The sequence below is a fragment of the Megascapheus bottae genome, chromosome 7 (genome assembly GCF_031878675.1).
Source record: "Megascapheus bottae isolate mThoBot1 chromosome 7, mThoBot2.hap1, whole genome shotgun sequence".
Classification (NCBI taxonomy): Eukaryota; Metazoa; Chordata; class Mammalia; order Rodentia; family Geomyidae; genus Megascapheus; species Megascapheus bottae.
In genome coordinates this window covers 9,038,608-9,059,081 of record NC_143515.1, presented here as the reverse complement: position 1 = coordinate 9,059,081, position 20,474 = coordinate 9,038,608, and the positions used below count along the sequence as shown (strand labels likewise).

General features: G+C 44.6%; 2 protein-coding genes across 2 annotated transcripts in view; both read right to left on the bottom strand.

Annotated features, from left to right (window-relative positions):
* Positions 1-15,237, bottom strand: part of Nphp1 (nephrocystin 1) — a 57,972-nt gene extending 42,735 nt beyond the window's left edge. Inside the window, exons 1-3 of the mRNA XM_090336390.1 lie at positions 15,126-15,237; positions 10,524-10,597; positions 1,494-1,554 (exon numbers count right to left, since the gene is read on the bottom strand). Coding sequence (XP_090192516.1) covers positions 1,494-1,554; positions 10,524-10,597; positions 15,126-15,194 — 204 coding nt within the window. The 5' untranslated portion in view covers positions 15,195-15,237. The remainder of the gene's footprint in view (positions 1-1,493; positions 1,555-10,523; positions 10,598-15,125) is intronic.
* Positions 15,238-19,692: 4,455 nt separating this feature from the next.
* On the bottom strand, positions 19,693-20,069 carry Mtln (mitoregulin). The gene has a single exon (XM_090336099.1). It carries the CDS (start codon positions 19,973-19,975, stop codon positions 19,805-19,807), a length of 171 nt encoding a protein of 56 aa, XP_090192225.1. The 5' UTR covers positions 19,976-20,069; the 3' UTR covers positions 19,693-19,804.
* Between the last annotated feature and the right edge of the window lie 405 nt (positions 20,070-20,474).

Sequence of the window (20,474 nt, the reverse complement as noted above, 5' to 3'; positions counted from 1 at the left end):
ATATACATATTTTATATATATATATGTACATATATATATATGTATATGCCAGGCCTGGTACTTGAACTCAGGGCCTGAGTGCTGTCCTCGAGTTTTCTCAAGGCCAGTGCTCTACCACTTGAGCCACAGCACCACTTCGGGCTTTTTCTGTGTATGTGGTACCAAGGAATCAAGCCAAAGGCTTCATGCATCTAAGAAACCACTTTACCACTAGGCCATACTCCAGGTGAATTATACTTCTTTTAAAAGAATAGTAAAAACTCCAATAAGTGTTTTATAAGGCAAACTAACTAGCACATGAGATTAAACTTGTGCTGGGGAAAGAAATTAGACCCTAGAAAATATAATTTGAGCCAGGCACAGTGGCTCATGTCTGTATTCCTAGCTACTCAGGAGGCTAAGATCTGAGGATCAAGGTTCAAAGCCAGCCTGGGCACAAAAGGACCTGAGACTCTTATCTCCAATTAACTTCTAGAAAAATGGGAAGTGGGGCTTGGCTCAAGGGTAGGGTGGTAGCTTTGAGCTTATTGACAATGCCCAGGCCTGGGGGTAGGGTGGCAGCCTTGAGCTGAAGAGCTCAAGGACAGCACCCAGGCCGAGTTCAAGCCTCATAACCCACCAAAAAGAAAAAGAAAGAAAGAAAGAAAGAAATATAGTTTGAGGCTGGGTGTTTGGCCTAGTGCCCAGTGGTAGAGCACTTGCCTAGCATGCACAAAGATGCCAGTTCAATTCCTCGGTACCACATACATAGAAAAAGTTGGAAGTGGTACTGAGGCTCAAGTGGTAGAATGCTAGCCTTGAGAAAACCCAAGGACAGTGCCAAGGCCCTAAGTTCATGTCCCAGGACTGGCAAGAAAGAAAGGAATAGAGAGAGAGAGAGAGAGAGAGAGAGAGAGAGAGAGAGAGAGAGAGAGAGAGAGAGAGAGAGAGAGAGGAAACAAATGTAGTTTGAATGGGAAAGCAAACCAAATGAAGTAAATGTATGCCCCTTCAGTATATCTGGTTTGCTTTGTTTTCCTTCTGAGTATGGCAGCAACCTGGCCAGTAAGGGGCAAATCTGGACGGAGCATTGACTTAGGGACAAGAACTCAAGTGCCAGCCACACATTCTGCCACTTACAGACAGGGATACATGCTAAGTAAGTCTGCCAGGAAACTCTGTGCTGACTTTATCTCTAATGGCAAAGCGAGGAGCAAACTCATTTGAATTCAATCCCAGTTGATAAAAATACTGGTACAGGGGCTGGGAGTTTGGCCTAGTGGTAGAGTGCTTGCCTAGCATGCACGAGACCGGGGTTCGATTCCTCAGTACCATATACATAGAAAAAAGCCAGAGGTTCAAAGCTCAATGCTAGCCTTGAAGAAAAAGCCCAAGGACGTGCTCAGGCCCTGAATTCAAGGCCCAGGACTGGCAAAAACAAACAAACAAACAAACCCACCCAGTGGTATAAAAGGAATTTTGTTGTTGTTGTAATATGGCCAAGTACAACTTACTTTGTTCAGTTTTTGAAGAGTAGTTTTATGTTCATCTATTGCCCGTTTTAACTGGATACACCTAAATTTTTAAAAAGAAAGAAAATATAATGAAATTTTTATTGATAGAATTTGAAAGTTATTTTATAAAACTATTCTTGGTCTGAGCAGGCAGGGGAATGAGCCACTGTATGAAAACTAAAATTCTCATGTAGCTGGGGGTACCAGTGGCTCATACCTGTAATCCTAGCTAGTTAGGAGACTGAGATCTGAGGATAATGGTTTGAAGCCAGCCAGGGCAGAAAAGTCTGGGAGACTCTTATCTCCATTAAACTACTCAGAAAAAGCCAGAAGTGGTGTTGTGTTGTGGGGAGCCGGATGGCACCTGTTTCCTGCCTCGCTCCTTGTAACTTATTTGGTATGTGAGTGGGAGGCCTTTACTCGTTACTAAGTATCAAGTTGCTCTTCAGTCTGCGCATGACGAAAAAGGGCGTGACCAATCCCGAGTCTCAAAACGGCCTTAGCAACAGAGCAGCCAATGGTAGAGAGCCCCTTGTTCCTTGGGCCTATATAAGCAGTTGCATTTCCCTGCCCAGGGCCCCTCTGCTTCAGCTCTCCCTTTAACCAAGTGGCTCTTCATTAAAAGCGTGATACGAGAAGGATCCTCGGGTGGTGTCCGTTCTTCCCTGCTGGTCAGGGGTGCCGGGCGCCGCAACTGGTGCCGAAACCCGGGACCTGCGGAGGGGCCGAAGAGGATCCAGAACTTGACACGTGAAGAGGACTCCTAGGTATGTTGTTCTGAGAAGTTCCTGTCTGGGTGCTTGTTATCGTTCTTCCTCTGTGGTTTGTGTTAACTCGGTCTTTAAACATCAGTATGGGTAACTCTTCAGGAAGTGTGTGCCGTATAAGGGACTTCTGTGCCCCTTTACAGGCCCTTCTTAAACAGCGTGGGCTGAGAATTTCCCGTGGCACAATACATAGAGTGTTAACAGATATTGAGATACACGCCCCATGGTTTGCGGAGTCTGGAGATCTCTCACTGGCCTGTTGGGATATATTAGGCGAGGACCTGGATAGAGCTCTAGAAAAGGGAGGGGTCTCCCGCGCCACGTTGCCCATATGGAGAATGGTGCGCGCTTGTTTGGAGGAGGACAGAAATACTGAGATTATTAAAGAAGGGAGGAAGGTATTAATTAAGCACCAGAATAGTCTCTCGGAGTCATCGTACAAGGAAGGAGGGACCACCAAGAGTGGGGTAAAATGTAAGAGAAAACAAAAGAATGGAATTGAGGGACTGCAGCCCTCACAAAGTACAGTGCAGGAGGAGGAGAGAAGAGAAAAGAAAAAACAGGAGGAGAGAAGAGAAAAGAAAAAACAGGAGGGACCAAGGAGCTCCCTCTATCAGGATGCAGGAGAGTCAGATCAAAGCACAGAAAATGAGGGGGATGGGCTCCCGGAGGAGCTAAATTCAAATGAAGAGGAGGAGCTAGAGGAACAGGCTGCCGCGTATGAGGCTGACAGATACAGCCTCAGGGGAGGATTTGGTGCAGACAATGGCCAGGCCCGACCTGCCCCCTCTGCCCCACCCCCCTACGTCCCAAAGGGAAGTTCCTTTATCAAGGCCCGCACCTGGTCTCGGTTGGCCTCTGCTTTTCCTGTTTTTGAAAATCCCATTACGGGACAGAGAGTTTTTGAGCCAGTTTCTTATAAAGCTTTAAAGGATCTCATGGCCGCTGTACAAAATTATGGTCATTCTGCAAATTACACCATTGCTTTGGTTCGTCGATTGCAGACTACCAGCATGACTCCCACAGACTGGTACGAAATTGGACGTTCTTGCCTGACGCATGGCCAGTACCTTGATTATTGTGCTTCCGCAGCAGATTTGGCCGCTACCCGACATAGGGAAAATACACTGGCAGGCCACCCCAATTGGTCAACCGAAATGTTATTAGGAAAAGGCCCCTATGCAGCAGACCAGACTGGATATCCCAATGAGGTTTATCAACAGATTAATAATATTTTTTACACGGCTTGGAAATCTCTTGCCAGTCGGGGGGAACGCCGTGGTAACCTTACCAAAGTTGTTCAAGGACCTACCGAGCCCTTTACAGATTTTGTTGGGCGAGTCCTAGAAACTGCAGAGAAATTGTTTGGGGACCCAGAGGATCACATGCTCTTAATTCAACAAATTATTTTTGAACAAAGCCTCCCTGAATGCCAAAAGGCTATAATTCCTGTAAAAGATAAGCCCTTACAAGATTGGATTAGGACCTGTCGGGAGGTGGGAGCCCCTGTGAGCTTGGATAAAATTATTGCTGCGGTAGCTGAGACTACTAGAATTAATTCAGGATTATGCTTCAATTGCCAACAGCCAGGACATTTCAGGAGACAGTGTCCCAATTTAAAATATTTAAAGCAGAGGCCCCCTCGCGAACCGGGACTTTGTCCACGATGTAAAAAGGGAAAACATTGGGCAAATGAGTGCAGATCCGTTAAAGATGTGAATGGACAGCTTATCCGGCAACCTCAGGCCTTGGAGCCAAAAAACGGGCAGAGGGGCCCATTGCCCCAGGGCCCGCAAAATCAGGGGATTCCGTGCCAGGAAACTTATCAGAGGCTTTCACCTCATCTCCAACAGCCATTTGTTTCCGCAGAGCAACCGCAGGATCTGCAGGGCTGGACCTCCGTGCCACCGCAGGAGTGGTCGTAACGGAGGACATGGGGGCTCAACTCATAACTACTGACCTAATGGGCCCCCTCCCTGAAAATATGGTGGGAATAGTGTTGGGACGCGCTTCCAATACTATGAGAGGCCTTGTAGTGTTCCCTGGAGTTGTTGACCCTAATTACAGGGGAGCCATCCAAGTTCTCTGTTCAGTCTCTCGAGGGGTCATTTCAGTGGCTCCTGGAGATCGAGTTGCTCAATTAATTTTAGTGCCTTCCCATCATCAAGTTTCCCCGGTGCAAGAAAAGGAAAGAAGTTTAAGTACCTCAGGAGCAGACCTTGTCTGCTTGTCCATGGCCTTAAAAAGAATAACCGTCCCATGTTAACATTAACAATTGAAGGTAGGACCTTTAGTGGTCTGGTGGACACGGGGGCTGACCGGAGTATCATCCAAATAACTCAGTGGCCAAAGACATGGCCCCTATAATTTTCTTCACAAACCCTGCAAGGCTTAGGTTATGCAGATACTCCTCGGGTCAGCGCAAAACAGCTGACCTGGTCCACGGAGGAAGGTCAAAAGGGAAAAATTCAGCCGTTTGTCCTCCAGGTCCCAGTTAATTTGTGGGGCCGGGATATCCAACAGCAAATGGGTTTAATTCTAACCACTGATTGCTCTTCAACGGTACAAACTATAATGAGAAATCAGGGTTTTGTCCCTACTGGTGGATTAGGAAAACATTTACAGGGCCGACATACCCCTGTAGAGCCAGTTGCCAACAAAGATAAACGAGGTTTGGGTTTTTCTTGGGGGTCACTGAAAGTTTAGCCTCCGCTGGTCCAACACCCATACCCTGGTTAACAAATAAAGCGGTGTGGGTGCCTCAGTGGCCCCTGTCCCAAGAGAAACTGGAGGCTATAACTCAATTGGTACAGGAACAACTACGATTGGAGCATGTAGAACCTTCTGTTTCCCCGTGGAACACTCCTATCTTTGTTATTAAAAAGACCTCAGGCAAGTGGAGACTATTACATGATCTCAGAGCCATTAATGCTCAAATGCAAATATTAGGGTCAGTTCAACGCGGCCTCCCACTGCTTTCTGCTTTGCCTCAAAAGTGGCCCATTATATCTATTGATATTAAGGACTGTTTCTTTTCTATTCCTTTGCATCCCAGGGATAGAGAACGTTTTGCCTTTACCTTGCCTTCTGTTAATCATGAACAACCTGATGCACGATTTCAGTGGAGGGTTCTTCCACAAGGAATGGCTAATAGCCCTATAATATGCCAACTATATGTTGACACAGTTCTTTTCCCTGTGAGACAGCAATTTCCCATTGTTAGAATTCTTCACTATATGGATGATATTCTAATAGCTGCCCCTGAGCAGAATATCCTTTTTCAAGTATTTAGTAAATTATCTAAACTCCTTGCAAAGGCAGGCTTAAACTTGGCACCAGAAAAGGTGCAATTTTCAGAAAAGGTTCAGTTTTTAGGTTCCATAATTTCTCCCATAGCTGTGACACCCCAAAAGGTCGTCTTGAAAACAAAGCATTTGCATACCCTTCATGATTTTCAAAAATTAATGGGGGACGTAAATTGGGTGCGAAATTTTCTTAATGTCCCTCGCTCTGAATTGTTGCCCCTCTTTTCCTTATTGGAGGGAGACCCGGATGTTACCTCACCTAGAAAATTGACTGTTCAGGCTAAGAGTTCCATTCAGCGTCTTGAACAGGCCATAGAAAATGCACAACTCTTGCGTGTAAATCCATCAGCGCCAATCTTACTGTGCATATTTAAAACAAAGAATTATCCTACAGGAGTATTATGGCAAGAAGGCCCATTGTTATGGTTGCACGGAAATTCTTATGGCTTAAAAACTATTCAGTATTTTCCAGAATTAGTTGCTTTGCTAGCTTTTACAGGTTGCAAGGCATGTTTGACTCACTTTGCAAAATTTCCTGACAAATTAATTATTCCTTATACCCGGCAACAAGTACAAATATTGGCTGCCTCTGTTGACTGGTGGGCAGTTTTGGTGTGCTCCTTTCCAAATATAATTGACAATCATTATCCCAAACATCCACTGCTGAATTTTGTGCGTGAAGATTGGGTGTATTTCCCCAAAGTTACGAAAAAACTGCCTCTGAATAATGCCCTAATTATATTTACAGATGGGTCAAAAACAGGCCGAGGTGCCTATGTAGTTCAAGGAAAAGAGCCAGTAACTTTAAATTTTCAACCAGAAACTCCACAAGTAGTTGAATGTCTAACAGTTTTAGAAGTATTCAGGAAATTTCCTGAGCCTTTTAACCTATATTCTGATTCACAATATGTAGTTAATGCAGTGGCATCCCTGGAAGTCGCAGCCTCCATAAAAGGTAGCAGTACAGTTTCAAATATATTATCCCAACTTCAGAGTTTAATTTTACAAAGGAAAAATCCTTTTTTCATTGGTCATATTCGGGCACATACTGGCTTGCCTGGTCCCATGTCAGAGGCCAATGCCTTAGTGGATTTGACTGCCAGAGCCCTGGTGGGCCTTTCCCATAATTCTGTTCAATTAGCGTGAGATTTTCATCAACTTTATCATGTTTCTGCAAAAACCCTTCGATATAAATTTTCCATTTCACGCCAACAGGCTAGAGAAATTGTTAAATCTTGTCAATCCTGTGTAGTATATCACCCCTCTTTTATAATCGGGGTTAATCCTAGAGGACTTTGCTCTAGCGCCTTATGGCAAATGGATGTTACTCATGTGCCTGAGTTTGGCCGGACAAAATATGTTCATGTTTCTGTGGATACTTTCTCTGGCATAATGCATGCCACTGCCCTTACTGGGGAAAGGGTGTCCCATGTCAAAGTTCATTGCTTGGAAGCCTGGGCAGCATGGGGAAAACCATTAAAATTAAAAACAGATAATGGCCCTGCTTATGCCTCTGCTGGATTTCGCTCCTTTTGCACTCAAATGCAGGTGGTTCATTCTACTGGCCTTCCCTATAATCCCCAGGGTCAGGGAATTGTGGAACGTGCCAATAGGACTCTTAAACAACTTTTATTTAAACAAAAGGAGGGAATAGGCCGAGATGCCTCCCCCAGAGAAAGGCTGGCCATTGCACTGTTTACCCTAAATTATGTAACAGTGGATGATAGAGGACAAACAGCCGCTGATCGGCATGCTAATAAAATGGCGATGCCATCTATACAAAAAGCAATGTGGAGAAATGTCATTGATAATAAATGGTATGGACCGGATCCTGTAATTCAGAGATCCAGGGGAGCTGTTTGTGTTTTTCCACAGGGACAAGATTCCCCCCATTGGGTACCACAGCGCCTCGTAAGAATATTGGAAGAAAATCAAACGCCCAAAGAGGATGATGCGAAACAAAGTCCTGGGAATAATCCTGTTAATAATTCTTCTGCTGCCATGACTTTGGACGAAGAGACAGAGGGGAAAGAGCAACAAGGAAAAAATGATGTGGGCAATAATGAAGACCTTCCCATTACCGATGCCCGTGACTAATGCCTCGATGACTGCAGTGACTTCAGCGGCGGCCCTTGCCGTCAGCCGCAGGGTCAACAGCCATGGAGACGCGGACGGAGACTAATCAGCACTTGTATCGTGGTTTTATGATTCTCAATCAACGGGTGGACTTATTGCAGGAACAAATGGATTTAATGTATAGGTATTCTCAGCTTGTATGTGCAGCCAGTTATTCTGGAATGTGTGTAACAACCCTACCTTATAATAATTTTTCCTATGCTGCAAATTTGCCTAGAAAGTTAGGTGGTTATTAAAAGAACAGTGGACGGAACAGTTTGAGGACCTAACAGAACGTCTAAGATCAGAAATTATGGTGATCAATCAGACCAGGGTCACAATAACTGCAGGACAAGTTTTGGATTGGATTGAAAGTTCCTTGTCATTTGTTAAGGAGTGGGCTGGGCTGGGAGTGTTTGTTGCAGCCTGTTGTGGATTCTGTGTCTTTAGCCTTTGGTTGCTCTGTTGCATGAGATCTCGCAATAGAAGGGATAGAGTACTGGTTGCTCATGCACTCACTGCTTTAGAGCAAGGATGTTCTCCCCAGGTATAGCTTGCAGCTTTAAAGGCCAATTGAAACTACCCTGTACTGCCTTTGCACCCTCGAGACCTCGGTCTATTGCACGAGGAATAGGAGTATGGACAGCCAAGAGTTGTGAAATGCTGGACAAAGTACCACTCCTGACCCTAACAGGTCAGGGAGAGCATGTGCGTCAGCATATGGGTTTGCGCCCCTAGCCCATCTCCACAAAGGGGATAGAGAACCTGGAGGGGAGGGATCCAGGGTTGGCTTCCTGGGTCACTCCTCTAGAATAGGACCTCGAATTTTACTTTGGAGGACAGCACCTCTACTCTCTTCACAACAGGCATTTTGGCTTGCTGCTATAAAACAAAAGGGGGGGAGATGTGGGGAGCCGGATGGCACCTGTTTCCTGCCTCGCTCCTTGTAACTTATTTGGTATGTGAGTGCCAGGCCTTTACTCGTTACTAAGTATCAAGTTGCTCTTCAGTCTGCATGACAAAAAAGGGCGTGACCAATCCCGAGTCTCAAAACGGCCTTAGCAACAGAGCAGCCAATGGTAGAGAGCCCCTTGTTCCTTGGGCCTATATAAGCAGTTGCATTTCCCTGCCCAGGGCCCCTCTGCTTCAGCTCTCCCTTTAACCAAGTGGCTCTTCATTAAAAGCGTGATACGAGAAGGATCCTCGGGTGGTGTCCGTTCTTCCCTGCTGGTCAGGGGTGCCGGGCGCCGCATTGTGTCACAAGAGGTAGAACACTAGCCTTCATACAAAGAAGCTTAGGGACAGCACCTAAGCCCCAGGACCAGTGAATGAATGAATGAATGAATGAATGAATAAATAAATAAATAAATAAATGAATGAATAAATAAAATTAATATGTAAATGTTCCAATGTAAATTTCTACCTATACTAGGTGACCCTTATACCAGGTCTTAGAAAGGATAAACCAGGTCTTAGAAAGTGATGGACTTCAGGCATCTCTTTCTCAAGGAAGCACAATGCCCACAAATGAAGGCACCTCCAGCTCTACAATTCCATCAAGCAGAAACTAGCCTGGGAGGCAACATGAGTAACACATACGGTCTCAGGCGTGGTCTCAATGAAGCCTCCTATCAACTCTTACCACTTTAGGAAAGCAAGCTGCTAAAAGGTGGCAGGGTTTGTCAAGGATAGGGAGCACCAAGCAGGATTCTGCAGTAGGTCTCTTCCTACCACAGGAACATAGCTGTTATTCCACATATAGTTCATATGGTTGCATTTAAGTCTTAGATCCCAAATGAGAAGTGCAAAACTGGCCATAGCTAATGTTGAGTTTTAATTAAACATAAAATTCTTTTCCAGTACTTAGAGCCCTTTTTAAAAAGTCATTTCTGGGGCCAGGAGTGTGGCCTAGTGGAAGAGTGCTCACCCAGCATGCATGAAGCCCTGGGTTCAATTCCTTGGTACTGCTCAAGGGCAGTGGCCATGCCCTAAGTTCAAGCCCCAAGACTGGCAAAATAAATATTTATTTCTCTCCCTCCCCCTCTCTCCCTCTGTCTCTTTTTTTTGCCAGTCCTGGACTTGAGCTCAGGGCCTGAGCACTGCCCTTGGACTTCCTCAAGACTAGAGCTCTACCACTTGAGCCTCAGCAACACTTCCAGCTTTTTTCTATGTCTGTGGTACTGAGGAATCGAACCCAGGTCTTTGTGCATGCTAGGCAAGCACTCTACCACTAGGCCAAACTCCCGGCCCCTTGAGTTTTTTCCTTTTCTTGCAAATGAAATAAAGGAAATTAAATAAGCCGTGAAAAGGGTAAAAGGAGTCGAAAGTCCCCTGTGAAAGGGGCAGGAAAAAAAGAAGTGGGAACTCCAGACTGGCACTGACCCTGCTACTTACCTATTCAAAGCTAGAGCTTTGAATAGGTAAATAAATATAAGTTGACTTCCATCTTTTTAACATTTCCAATTCTTTATTTATTAGTACCATTTCAATTATTATACCCACGAGATCCAGATAACTGTAAGAAATTTCACTCGCTCATGCTTCAATATTACTGTCATTTTGGAAATTATAAAAAGGAAGAGGGGGCAGGGTAAAGGGCATTAGAAAAAGAAAGACATAAAAGAGAGAGAAAGAAAAAAGAAAGAAGGAAAGAAAGAAAAAGGAAGGAAGAACAGAAGAGAGGAAGAGAAAGGGAGGGAGGGGGAAGGAAGGGAAGAAAAAAAGAAAGGAAGGGGGCAGGAAGGAAAGAAAAAAGAAAGTCTCAAGTAATCGCTATGCATTAAATGCTATTCATTGAAATGTCTGCAATTCCTAGAAAGCACATATAATTTAGTACACCTTACCTTTGATAAATATCTCGCCTTTTATTGGGGTCTAGAGCTCCTTGCAATTGGCTTTCTGAAAGCAAATTATCAACCTACAATGAATAGACACAATTTAAAATATCACATTTAGTACAATATTGCCTTAAGATATACCATTTTACTTCTCATTCTTCCCCAATATAAAATGAATATTTTTTTTTGCCAGTCCTGGGCTTGAGCTCAGGGCCTGAGCAATGTCCTTGGACTTTCTCAAGGCTAGAGCTCTACCACTTGAGCCTCAGCACCACTTAGAGCTTTTTTTCTATGTATGTGGTACCAAGGAATCGAACCCGGGTCTTCATGCATGCTAGGCAAGCACTTTAACCACTAGGCCAAACTCCCAGCCCCTAAAGTGAATATTTTTAAAGATACAATAAAGTTGGAAACATTTCACAGAAAATACCCACTCTCTAGATCTTACCACTAACAGTTTACTACATTTATTGTTTTTTGGTTTTTTTTTATTGCCAGTCCTGGGCTTGAGCTCAGGGCCTGAGCACTGTCCTTGGACTTTCTCAAGGCTAGAGTTCTACCACTTGAGCCTCAGCACCACTTCCGGCTTTTTTGTATGTATGTGGTACCAAGGAATCGAACCCGGGTCTTCGTGCATGCTAGGTAAGCACTTTAACCACTAGGCCAAACTCCCGGCCCTTACTACATTTATTGTTAATCTATCAGTCCATCTTATTTTTCCTGCAGCCATCAATACCTTCTCTGTAGGTAATATACTTTAAGTGCTACTAAAGTTTAACACTTGTAAAATTTACACACACTGAGATATACAAATCTAAAGCTTACATTTTTCACAAAAGCTTACATTTTTGACAAATGCTTATGCTGATATAAATCAACCTTTTAGGAAAATATAGAAAATCAAATGGGAGATAAAAGCAGAGGGTCATTAGTTAAAGGACAGTCCTGGAAAAGTTAACAGGACTAATATCAAATATATATTTGCATATATATATGTGTGTGTATATATGTGCGCGTATATATATGTATATGTATACACATATATATACAAGCAAAAGAGCTGGAGATGTAGCTCAAGTTACTGAGCACTTGCCTATCATGTGAGAGGCTGTGGGTTCAGTATTCAGTTAAAAAAAAAAAAAGAAAAGAAAATTATCCTAGAAAGTTCCTTCATACCTTTTCTAATATATTCCCATCCTGTCTCTCCAAAGACAAATGTAGTTGATTTTTTTCCATTTCCTGGAGTTCATTTTGAGAAATATTATTATTTTTTTTTAATTTTTCTTTTTTTTTGCCAGTCCTGGGCTTGAGCTCAGGGCCTGAGCAGTGTCCTTGGACTTTTTCAAGGCTAGAGCTCTACCACTTGAGCCTCAGGCATCACTTCCGGCTTTTTTTTTCTATGTATGTGGTACCGAGGAATCGAACCCGGGTCTTCGTGCATGCTAGGCAAGCACTTTAACCACTAGGCCAAACTCCCAGCCCGAGAAATATTATTTTATATGATCAGCATATAAATAGCAACACATGCCTTTGTGTTCCTTCCCCTTAGTTGATTTTTTTTTAATTATTAGTTTTGCCTACTTGTGAACTAGCTGGGCCCAGTGGCTCACATCTGTAATCCTAGCTACTCAAAAGGCTGAGATCTGAGGATCAAGGTTCAAAGCCAGCCCAGGCACTGAAACGGTCCGAGAGACTCTTATCTCCAGTTAACCTCTAGAAAATAGGAAGTGAGGCTTGGCTCAAGGGTAGGGCGATAGCCTTGAGCTGTAGAGCTCAGGGACACCACCCAGGCCCAGGGGTAGGGTGGTAGCCTTGAGCTGAAGAGTTCAGGGATATCACCCAGGCCAAGTTCAAGCCCCACGATCCACCAAAAAAAAAAAAATACTCTTGTAAGTAACCCCACTCATGCCCCCCAGAATCTTGTATGTATATTAATTTATTCATCATTCTTCCTACCCAGTAAAATTCACTGTATGTTAATTTACCCACAAAAGAGGCACTTGCTTCTCTGATTTCTCTCCAAGAGATTGTACTGAAAGACAAGGTGAATAACAAAAGAGAAATAAAATCCCACTAGCTTTTCCTCTATTCTTGAATTTATAATCCACCAAGGATTATGTATAAAATGTACATACCTGGTAACAGTCATCACAGGTACTACACAAATTAAAAGCTGAGTCCTTGTCATTTCCCGCTCCCCACCGCCCAACATGGCAATATATTCCTTTTTTATTTTTTCCTAGTGTGTTGTGGCACAGAAAAGAACTAGCTACTGCTATCCAAAAAATACCACTTCCAGATTCTCAATGTATCAAAGGTTCCTAGTCCATCTGTCTCCAGACTGAATAAGCCTCATGGTAGTTCTGTTTTGATGTCAATAATTAAGATTAGAAATGAAACTATGTTTTATATAGTTTCACTGAATTTAAAATTATATACAGAAGCTAAGTGGTGCTGTGGCTCAAGTGGCAGAGCACTAGTCTTGAGAAAGCTCAAGGACAGTGCCCAGACTGAGTTCAAGTTGGAGGACTTGAAATAAATAATAATAAATTATATACAGAACCATATTACGACCCTATCAAACTCACCATAAATCATGCTCTATTATTATTTTATTTTATTTATTGTTGTCAGTAAGAGGGTTTGAACTCGTAGTCCTGCACTTGGTAGGTCAGCTTGCTTGCTTAGCTAGGAGTATACCAATTGAGTCACACCTCCAGCCTGGATTTTTGTTTGTTATTTTGGAGATAGTCTTACAGAGTCCTTTGCTCCATCTGACTGCAAATGATGATCTCTAGATCTCAGCCTCTTGAGTAATTAGTATTATAGGTGTAAGCCTAGACATTTCATTTCTATTTCTAGAAGAGAATATGTTGCTCTCTTGGCACCATGATGATTCCAATACAAAGTCACTTGAAAAAATTAGAGTTCATCTTAAGTGATATATAAGAGCTTTAAAAGTTGTACATATTTATGGAATACCATATTATGTTTCATACACAAACAGGGTGTATAATGTTTAAATCAGGTTAAACATATCTGTTTCTGCAAATATCTATCACTTTTGCTGAAAACATTCGAAGTTTATACTTTATAAATAAGTATAAAGCAGGATAAGACACAAACAGTAAATCTCTCATCTGTCAAAGATATATAATATGCTTTTTAAAGTGGGGAATACCTGGTAATAGATGGAATTTTTCGGTGGTTCTGGGGTTTTTGAACTCAGTGTCTCTTGGATTAGCTAAGCAGGCACTCCTTTGCTGGTTTATGTTTAAGATAGTGCTGTTTCCTATCCTGGATGTTTGCTGATAGCTACAATAACTTTTGTGCACCAGAGTGCAGCTCTTCATAGAAAAGGGATCTCACCAACATTTTTCTGCTTAGCTAGTCCCCAACCTCCTTACCAACAATTTCAGCCTACCAACTAGCTAAGACTGAAAGCGTATGCCACCATTGAAAAGCTAATGGGTTGCATTTAAAAAATAAAATAAAATCTGGGAATGTGACATAAGAATTTCAGAAAGCATTTTCAAAGTATTTTAAAGAGTAATAGCCATTCAGTTAAGAAATAGTTTTTAGAGAACCAGGCATTGTAAAATATGTCAGAAAAATATCTAGGCATACAAGAAGAAAAGGCAGGTAGCTTGCTGTCCAGATGGATGCTCTGGGGTAGAAAATCATAAAACATGTTTTTTTAAATAAATCTCTAAGAACAAAAAAATAGTTTTTCAAATCAGAAGAAAAAACAATAACCATTAGCATTCTGCCACACAGATATCATCTTGGCATGGTATGTTTTCTTCATCTTTCCTATGATATATATATATATATATGCATATTCTCTAACATTTTATCAAGTATTTTCTTTAACACATTGAAATCTCTAACAATTAAGTCACAGTATCATATTTCACATAAGTTACTAATAAATCATGTTTCTATTATAAATCATGTTGCCAATATTTTTTTAAAAAATTTTTGCCAGTCTTGGGGTTGAACTCAGGGTCTGGGCATTGTCCTTGGGCTTTCCTTAAGGCTAGAGCTCTGCCACTTAAGCCACTTCTTTCTGTGCATGTGGTACCAAGGATGGAGCCCAGGTCTTGGTGCATGCTAGGCAAGCACTCGACCGCTAGGCCAACTCCCGGCCCCTGGCTCGATGCTCTTATAGATGGATCCCTGACTCAGTGTTTACGATCACACGTCGTAGGTTCCTGTAAGTGTACACCGGGCTGGGAGCACGAACACTTGCTGGGTCCCGTCAACCCGCCTTTCCTGCGCCTCACTGCTCCTGTGGCGACCTTTCTTCCTGTGCAGGTGGCTGCCGGCCTTTCAAAGGCTTACCTGTACTGCCTCTTCATGTCGCGTCCTAGGCGCGGGGGTTTTGTTTGTTTTTAAGTGAAGGCTATCCCTGACCCTCCCAAGCGAGGCAGCACCCGCCGTGGGAGCGGGGCCCGCGCCTGGGAGCCGGGCGGGCGCTGGGGAACGGTGCCCGCTGAGGCCGCGTCTGGGAAGCTGGAGTGGAGAACGAGACGGGCCGGGCGCGTGGGGTGGCGGGGAGGGGCGCGCCCGCACACGCCGGCGCCTCTCCGCGGAGCTCGACCCTACCTGCAGCTTCAGCTCCTGCCCGCGCCGCCGCGCCGCCTGCAGAGGATCCCGCCGCCGCCGGGCTAGCATCTCTCTCCACCGCAGCCCCGCTTCCGCCGGTTGTCAGGGAAACGGCGGCGGAGTCGGCGGCGGCGGAGTCGGCGGCGGGAGATGACGCAATCCCCGAGCGCCCGCCCCGCCCGGCCCCGCCCCCCGAGGCTCGGGGAGGACAGCGGGTCGGAGCCTTCAGTCCTAGCTCCGCGCTCAGACTCACCTCCCACGGCCCTGAAGCGGTGCCTGTCGGCCACTACCCTCGCTTATGCTGTTGATTTCCCGATTGCCAGTTTTGCTAATCTCGAGAAAGAACTTGAGCATCCCGCCCTTGCGCTAACTTCAAGGAGAGCTTTCCTATCCAGCCTTCGGGGATGCGCGGTGCTGTTACTCATTCCAAGGCTACTTAAAATTCTTGGCGCTTGGAGATATTGCAGACGTTTCTCCGGATTCCTGCGTGGGAGATTCTGTCGACGAGTCTGTGAGCTTGTAATGAGGTGTCATGTCAATTTACTTTGAACTCTCGGGAGCGTGGTAGTATTTCATGTGAGAATACACCTAGCAATCTAAGCCCCAAACTCCACAGCAAAGCTGTGGGTCGTGCTACTCAGCGGGCTGAGGTCGGTGGATGACAGGAGCCAGCCCAGGCAGGACATTCCAGGAAAGTCTTACCTCCAATTAAGCACGGAAAAAGCCGGAAGGGCAAGTCACCAAGTGTGTGGCTCTCCAAATTTTCATTTTGGACACACTACATGTAACAGTACCCAGATTAGGATTCCCTAATTATCTTCCCCTCCTTCTAGTCCTCTATCCATACTCCCCTCCAACCCCAGCAAAGGCCTGTATCTTTGTTAGCTAGAGGAAAAGCAGACAGGCAGATGCTAAAGATGACTAAACCTGAGCCTTGGCTTTAATAGCAACATGGTCACATCATACTTGGCCTCTTTAGTCCTACAGGAAGATGCAAAAAAATACAACCGAGGCCAGAGAAGAGACAGCTTGGGAAGGGGTATGCGTGTTATGGCGAGATTAAAGAAAGCTAACGAGACATCTCAAAACCAGTAGGATTTCAACCTCAGTTTGTTGAATGGTGAGAAAACAGAGAAGCCACATTCTGAAAGATCTAATCAGGAGTCTATATTAAAAGGCCAGTAACTACATGGACTCCTGTCTCAAAGACCAGCAACAGCTAACATAGCCTGCACCAAGCTTTTAAAGACAACAATCACATGCTTGGGGTAGACACCATCACTTAACAAAAGCAGACCTTATCTGGACATACTCAGGTACAAGTTCAGGTACTAGCAGAATTTTTTCCATTTAGGGAAGATAAACTTCAGTTTTCCAAATAAGAGGAAACCATAGTGGCTACTCAGAGAGAGTGATTCAAGCCATTCAAGGAAGTGATCAAGGCAGAATTCGAGCAATTTTTTTTGTAATGCAAAGCTTTCCTAAGGCTATGACCTCTGCATTTCTCTGAAGCAGAGCTTGCCCAGCTCACCTAGAGCTAGGCACCTACATTCGATGAATGGCCTCTCTCACTGCTAGGCTTTTTAGCAACCAGCAAGAGGCACCTAGATGAAGTTACTGAGACTTAGCCTCCTTACTTCAAACTGAGCAACATCTGGGGATCTTTAAAAATATAGTCCCCTTCCCCACCACACCCCAACTATGTGAACCAAAGTCTCTGGAGTGGTATGCATAGATGATTGTTATGGTTAGCCTTGTTGAAAACCATTGCTCTAAACACATCTACTGAGAGAAGAGAGAATTCCTTCTTCTAATGGGGGCTTTATCTTCTTTTGTAGTAGAGAACAATGTACTAGGAACAAAAGATGTCTTCCTAGCTACTAAGGAAGCTGAGATCTGAGGATTATGGTCCCACGCCAGCCTGGGCAGGAAAGTCTATGAGACTCTTATCTCGAATTAACCACTGGAAAACAGGGAATGGAGCTGTGGTTCAAAGTGGTGGAGCACTAGCCTTGAACAAAAAAGCACAGAGATAGCACTGAGGCCCTGAGTTCAAGCCCCAGGACCCCCACCCTTCCCTCAAAACATGTGTATGGCCAGATACTGATAACCAGGTAAGACTGGTAATTTTGTTGGTCTAAAGTGAAAGCCAAAGCACTGAGGGGTGAATGAGCCAGGATGGATTCTAATGTGACAGGTTGCCAAGGAAAGGTAAGACAACCAGTGGTCTCCGGAAAGGGCAGTTATACAAACACAGAGGATGTTAGCTGTTCTTAGGGAAAGAATTTACCTGAGACTACAGAGGTTAAATACAACAAAGTAATATGGCTGCTGGAGCCAAGATCCAAGGATGGCCAAAGTCATGCAGGATGCAACATGCTGTCTGGGAGACCCACCTGTGGCAGAATGAGTAGGCTGATCAAAACAAGACAGAGCTGTGATATAAGTGAGGTGGGAGCATGTACTTCAGTAAGTCAACAAGGTCATTTTCAGGGTACTGACTGCCACTGTGGCTTCCTAGTTTCTGTATCAAACTCAGACTAACATAGAAAGTACTATTTCTATGTGAGACTGAATCTTCAGAGGCAGGGAGGAAACATTTGAGCAAGATAAAAGTAAAAAGAAAAAAAAGGTAACATATTATTACAGGGTTTGCCCACTACAGGGCCAGAAGCATACACCACTGCAATTTAAATAACAAGAAAAAAAAAATCAGGGCCAGCAGGAACATGGCAGAGGCACAGGCCCCAAAAAGCAGAACGAGTCCAGTCACAACCAGATGCTTTAATTGAACACATTTTGGCATTGGGTAGTATGTGCCTCAAGAAACTTCCTGTTTTTAGGAGCCTCAACTGAGCTCAAATCACAAATTGCAACCCAGATGAAATTCTAAAGAACATTTTAGTCTTTGTGTAATGCAGTCATAGAATGAAAACACATTAGAAGAATGCATAATAGCCCTAGAATAATGAGCAATGGAGGGGATTCTAGAAACAAGTCTTTTGAATTTTCTTATATTACATGGAGCTGATACACAAAGTCTTCATGGGAATATGCTCTACAAAACATGTTATGTAAATGAAAAATAACCAGAGGCCTGGTCACTCCAACACTTTTGAACTTTAGTCAAAAAGGGTTTCTCTTTGACTTCTTATTTCATAATGATAGATAAAGAAGACTTTTGCCAATAAAAATGTAAAACTGCATTTCAAGGAAGCTGTTATTGTCTACAGTGCAAAGGTCTTATACACATTATCCTTATTTGCTGTGTTTACAAGACTCCTTGCTTTCCTGAACAGTCAGTCCCACAAAAGGATCCATATGGTTCATGACAAACTCTGCTTCATGGCTATACCAAAAATCTGGTATAGATTGCTACAAGGTACCTGGTCAAAATCACTAATATACCAACTTTAAGAATCCAGAGCCAGGCGCTGGTGGCTCACATCTGCAATCCTAGCTACTCATGAGGCTGAGATCTGAGAACGGTGTTTGGCCAGCCAGGGCACGGACATTTGTGAGAGTTTTATCTCCAATAAACCACAAGAAAACTGCAAGTGCTAGGTGGCTCACACATATCCTAGCTACTCAGGAGGCTGAGATCTGAGGATCATGGTTCAAAGCTAGCCTGGAGATTCTTATTTTCAATTAAGCAGCCAAAAGGTGGAAGTAGAGCTGTAGCTCAAGCAGAAGAGTTCTCTCCTGAAGCAGAAAGTCTCAGGTACATGGACAGTGCTGAGGCCCTGAGTACAAATCCCAGAACCAACACACACACATGTTCAAACTTTTAAATGTTTAAAACTCTTTTATTTTAAAAATATAGCCATAAAGTGCAAGAAGAAAATAATTTTTTGCGGTACTTTCTTCAGCAAGCTGTTGGAAACAGAAAAGAGAAAAAAAAATTAGTAACACACAATGTTTTAACTTCAAATGAAACCATGAACTCTCTAACTGGTATAGCCTAGCACTTTAGACTTAAGCCTGTAACCCTAGCTACTCAGGAGGATCCCAGTCTGAAGGCAAAAACACAATAAAATTAAAAATCCACTAGATTCCAATTAACCAGCAAAAATGCCAGACTGGAGCGACGGCCCAGCAAGCTGAGGTCCTGAGCTTAAATTCTATATTCCCCAAAGATCACAGAAACCCTGATAAAAAAGCTACCCAGCCGCAGTGCGCCCAACTTCCGAGGCACAGCTTTCTACTTTACCTGGCTACCAAACACCTAAAAAACAGTTCGGATTGGAATTTAAGCGATCGTGGATATCAAACAACGTGAGTTACAGAAAGACCCCGTCTTTAAGAAAACATTTTTTTTGGTCTTTAAATGACGTTGTCATTCGCAGTCTTTTCTATTTGGAAGTTAAATGCCCGGCGGAACGGCTTGGCACCTGCAGTCACCACGACTGGAGAGTGAGGGAGTGGACAGAACGATCTTACTTTAGCTCTCCCAGGGCGCCCGAGATCCTCGGCTGCTCACCTGCACGCAGGTCAACCCGTGTCCGGGCCGGCGGCGGAGGCCGGGGGCGGGGGCCGGGGGCGGGGCCCGGGGGCCGGCGCGGGGGCGGCGCGGGGGCGGGCGCGGCCCAGGCCCAGGCCCAGGCCCGCGCGGCCCCGGGGCTCACGCGCCGGCGTCCAGGGGCAAACGCGGGGACGCCTGGGACCCACGCCACCGGCCTTCAGGCCAGGTCCAGCTTCTTCTGCGTCGTCGCCAGCTTGTCCTGCAGCCTCCGCTTCCTCCAGTCTAGGTAGCGCCTCCGGAGCCGATTCGCCTGCCAGCCCAGGAGCACTCCGGAGGCGAAGGCCACCAGCACGGATACTTGCAGCGTCCTCTCGGATACGTCCGCCATCTCGACCTCGGGACCTGCAGCGCGGACGACGGCGCGGCGCCGGGGCCAAAAGGCTCCGCGCGCTCTCCGACCGCCGCCCAGCCGAGCGCATGGGGGCCACGCGCATGCGCCACACCGCGCCTCCGCTATCCTGCGATACTGACTCTCCTACTTCGGAAACTTGATGCCCTACAACTTTGCGGATCCGCCCTCCATCAAATGGCCTGTACCGTCAGCTGACGTTGCTGTCAACGTCAATCAATGTCATCTGGTTGATTTTAAGTTCAGCACTTCTTATTTATTTGATTATTTTTGCGGTGGAGACGCACATGCTGCTACATGTTCTGGCAACTCGTTTTGTGTTTCAAACAAACAGAAACAGGTGAAGTCATCTTCAACCACACATTTGATTATCCCAATATATACATGTTCATGGTTTCTACTGGTGATTTGTTGGTGCTGAATATTTTAAATGAGCAGCAAATCTGCTAATTCAGCGGAAATATTTGAATTTTCAGCA

Bases quoted from the DNA above. Each gene is read 5' to 3' on its own strand.
- Mtln (XM_090336099.1), bottom strand. From the start codon at position 19,975: ATGGCGGACGTATCCGAGAGGACGCTGCAAGTATCCGTGCTGGTGGCC.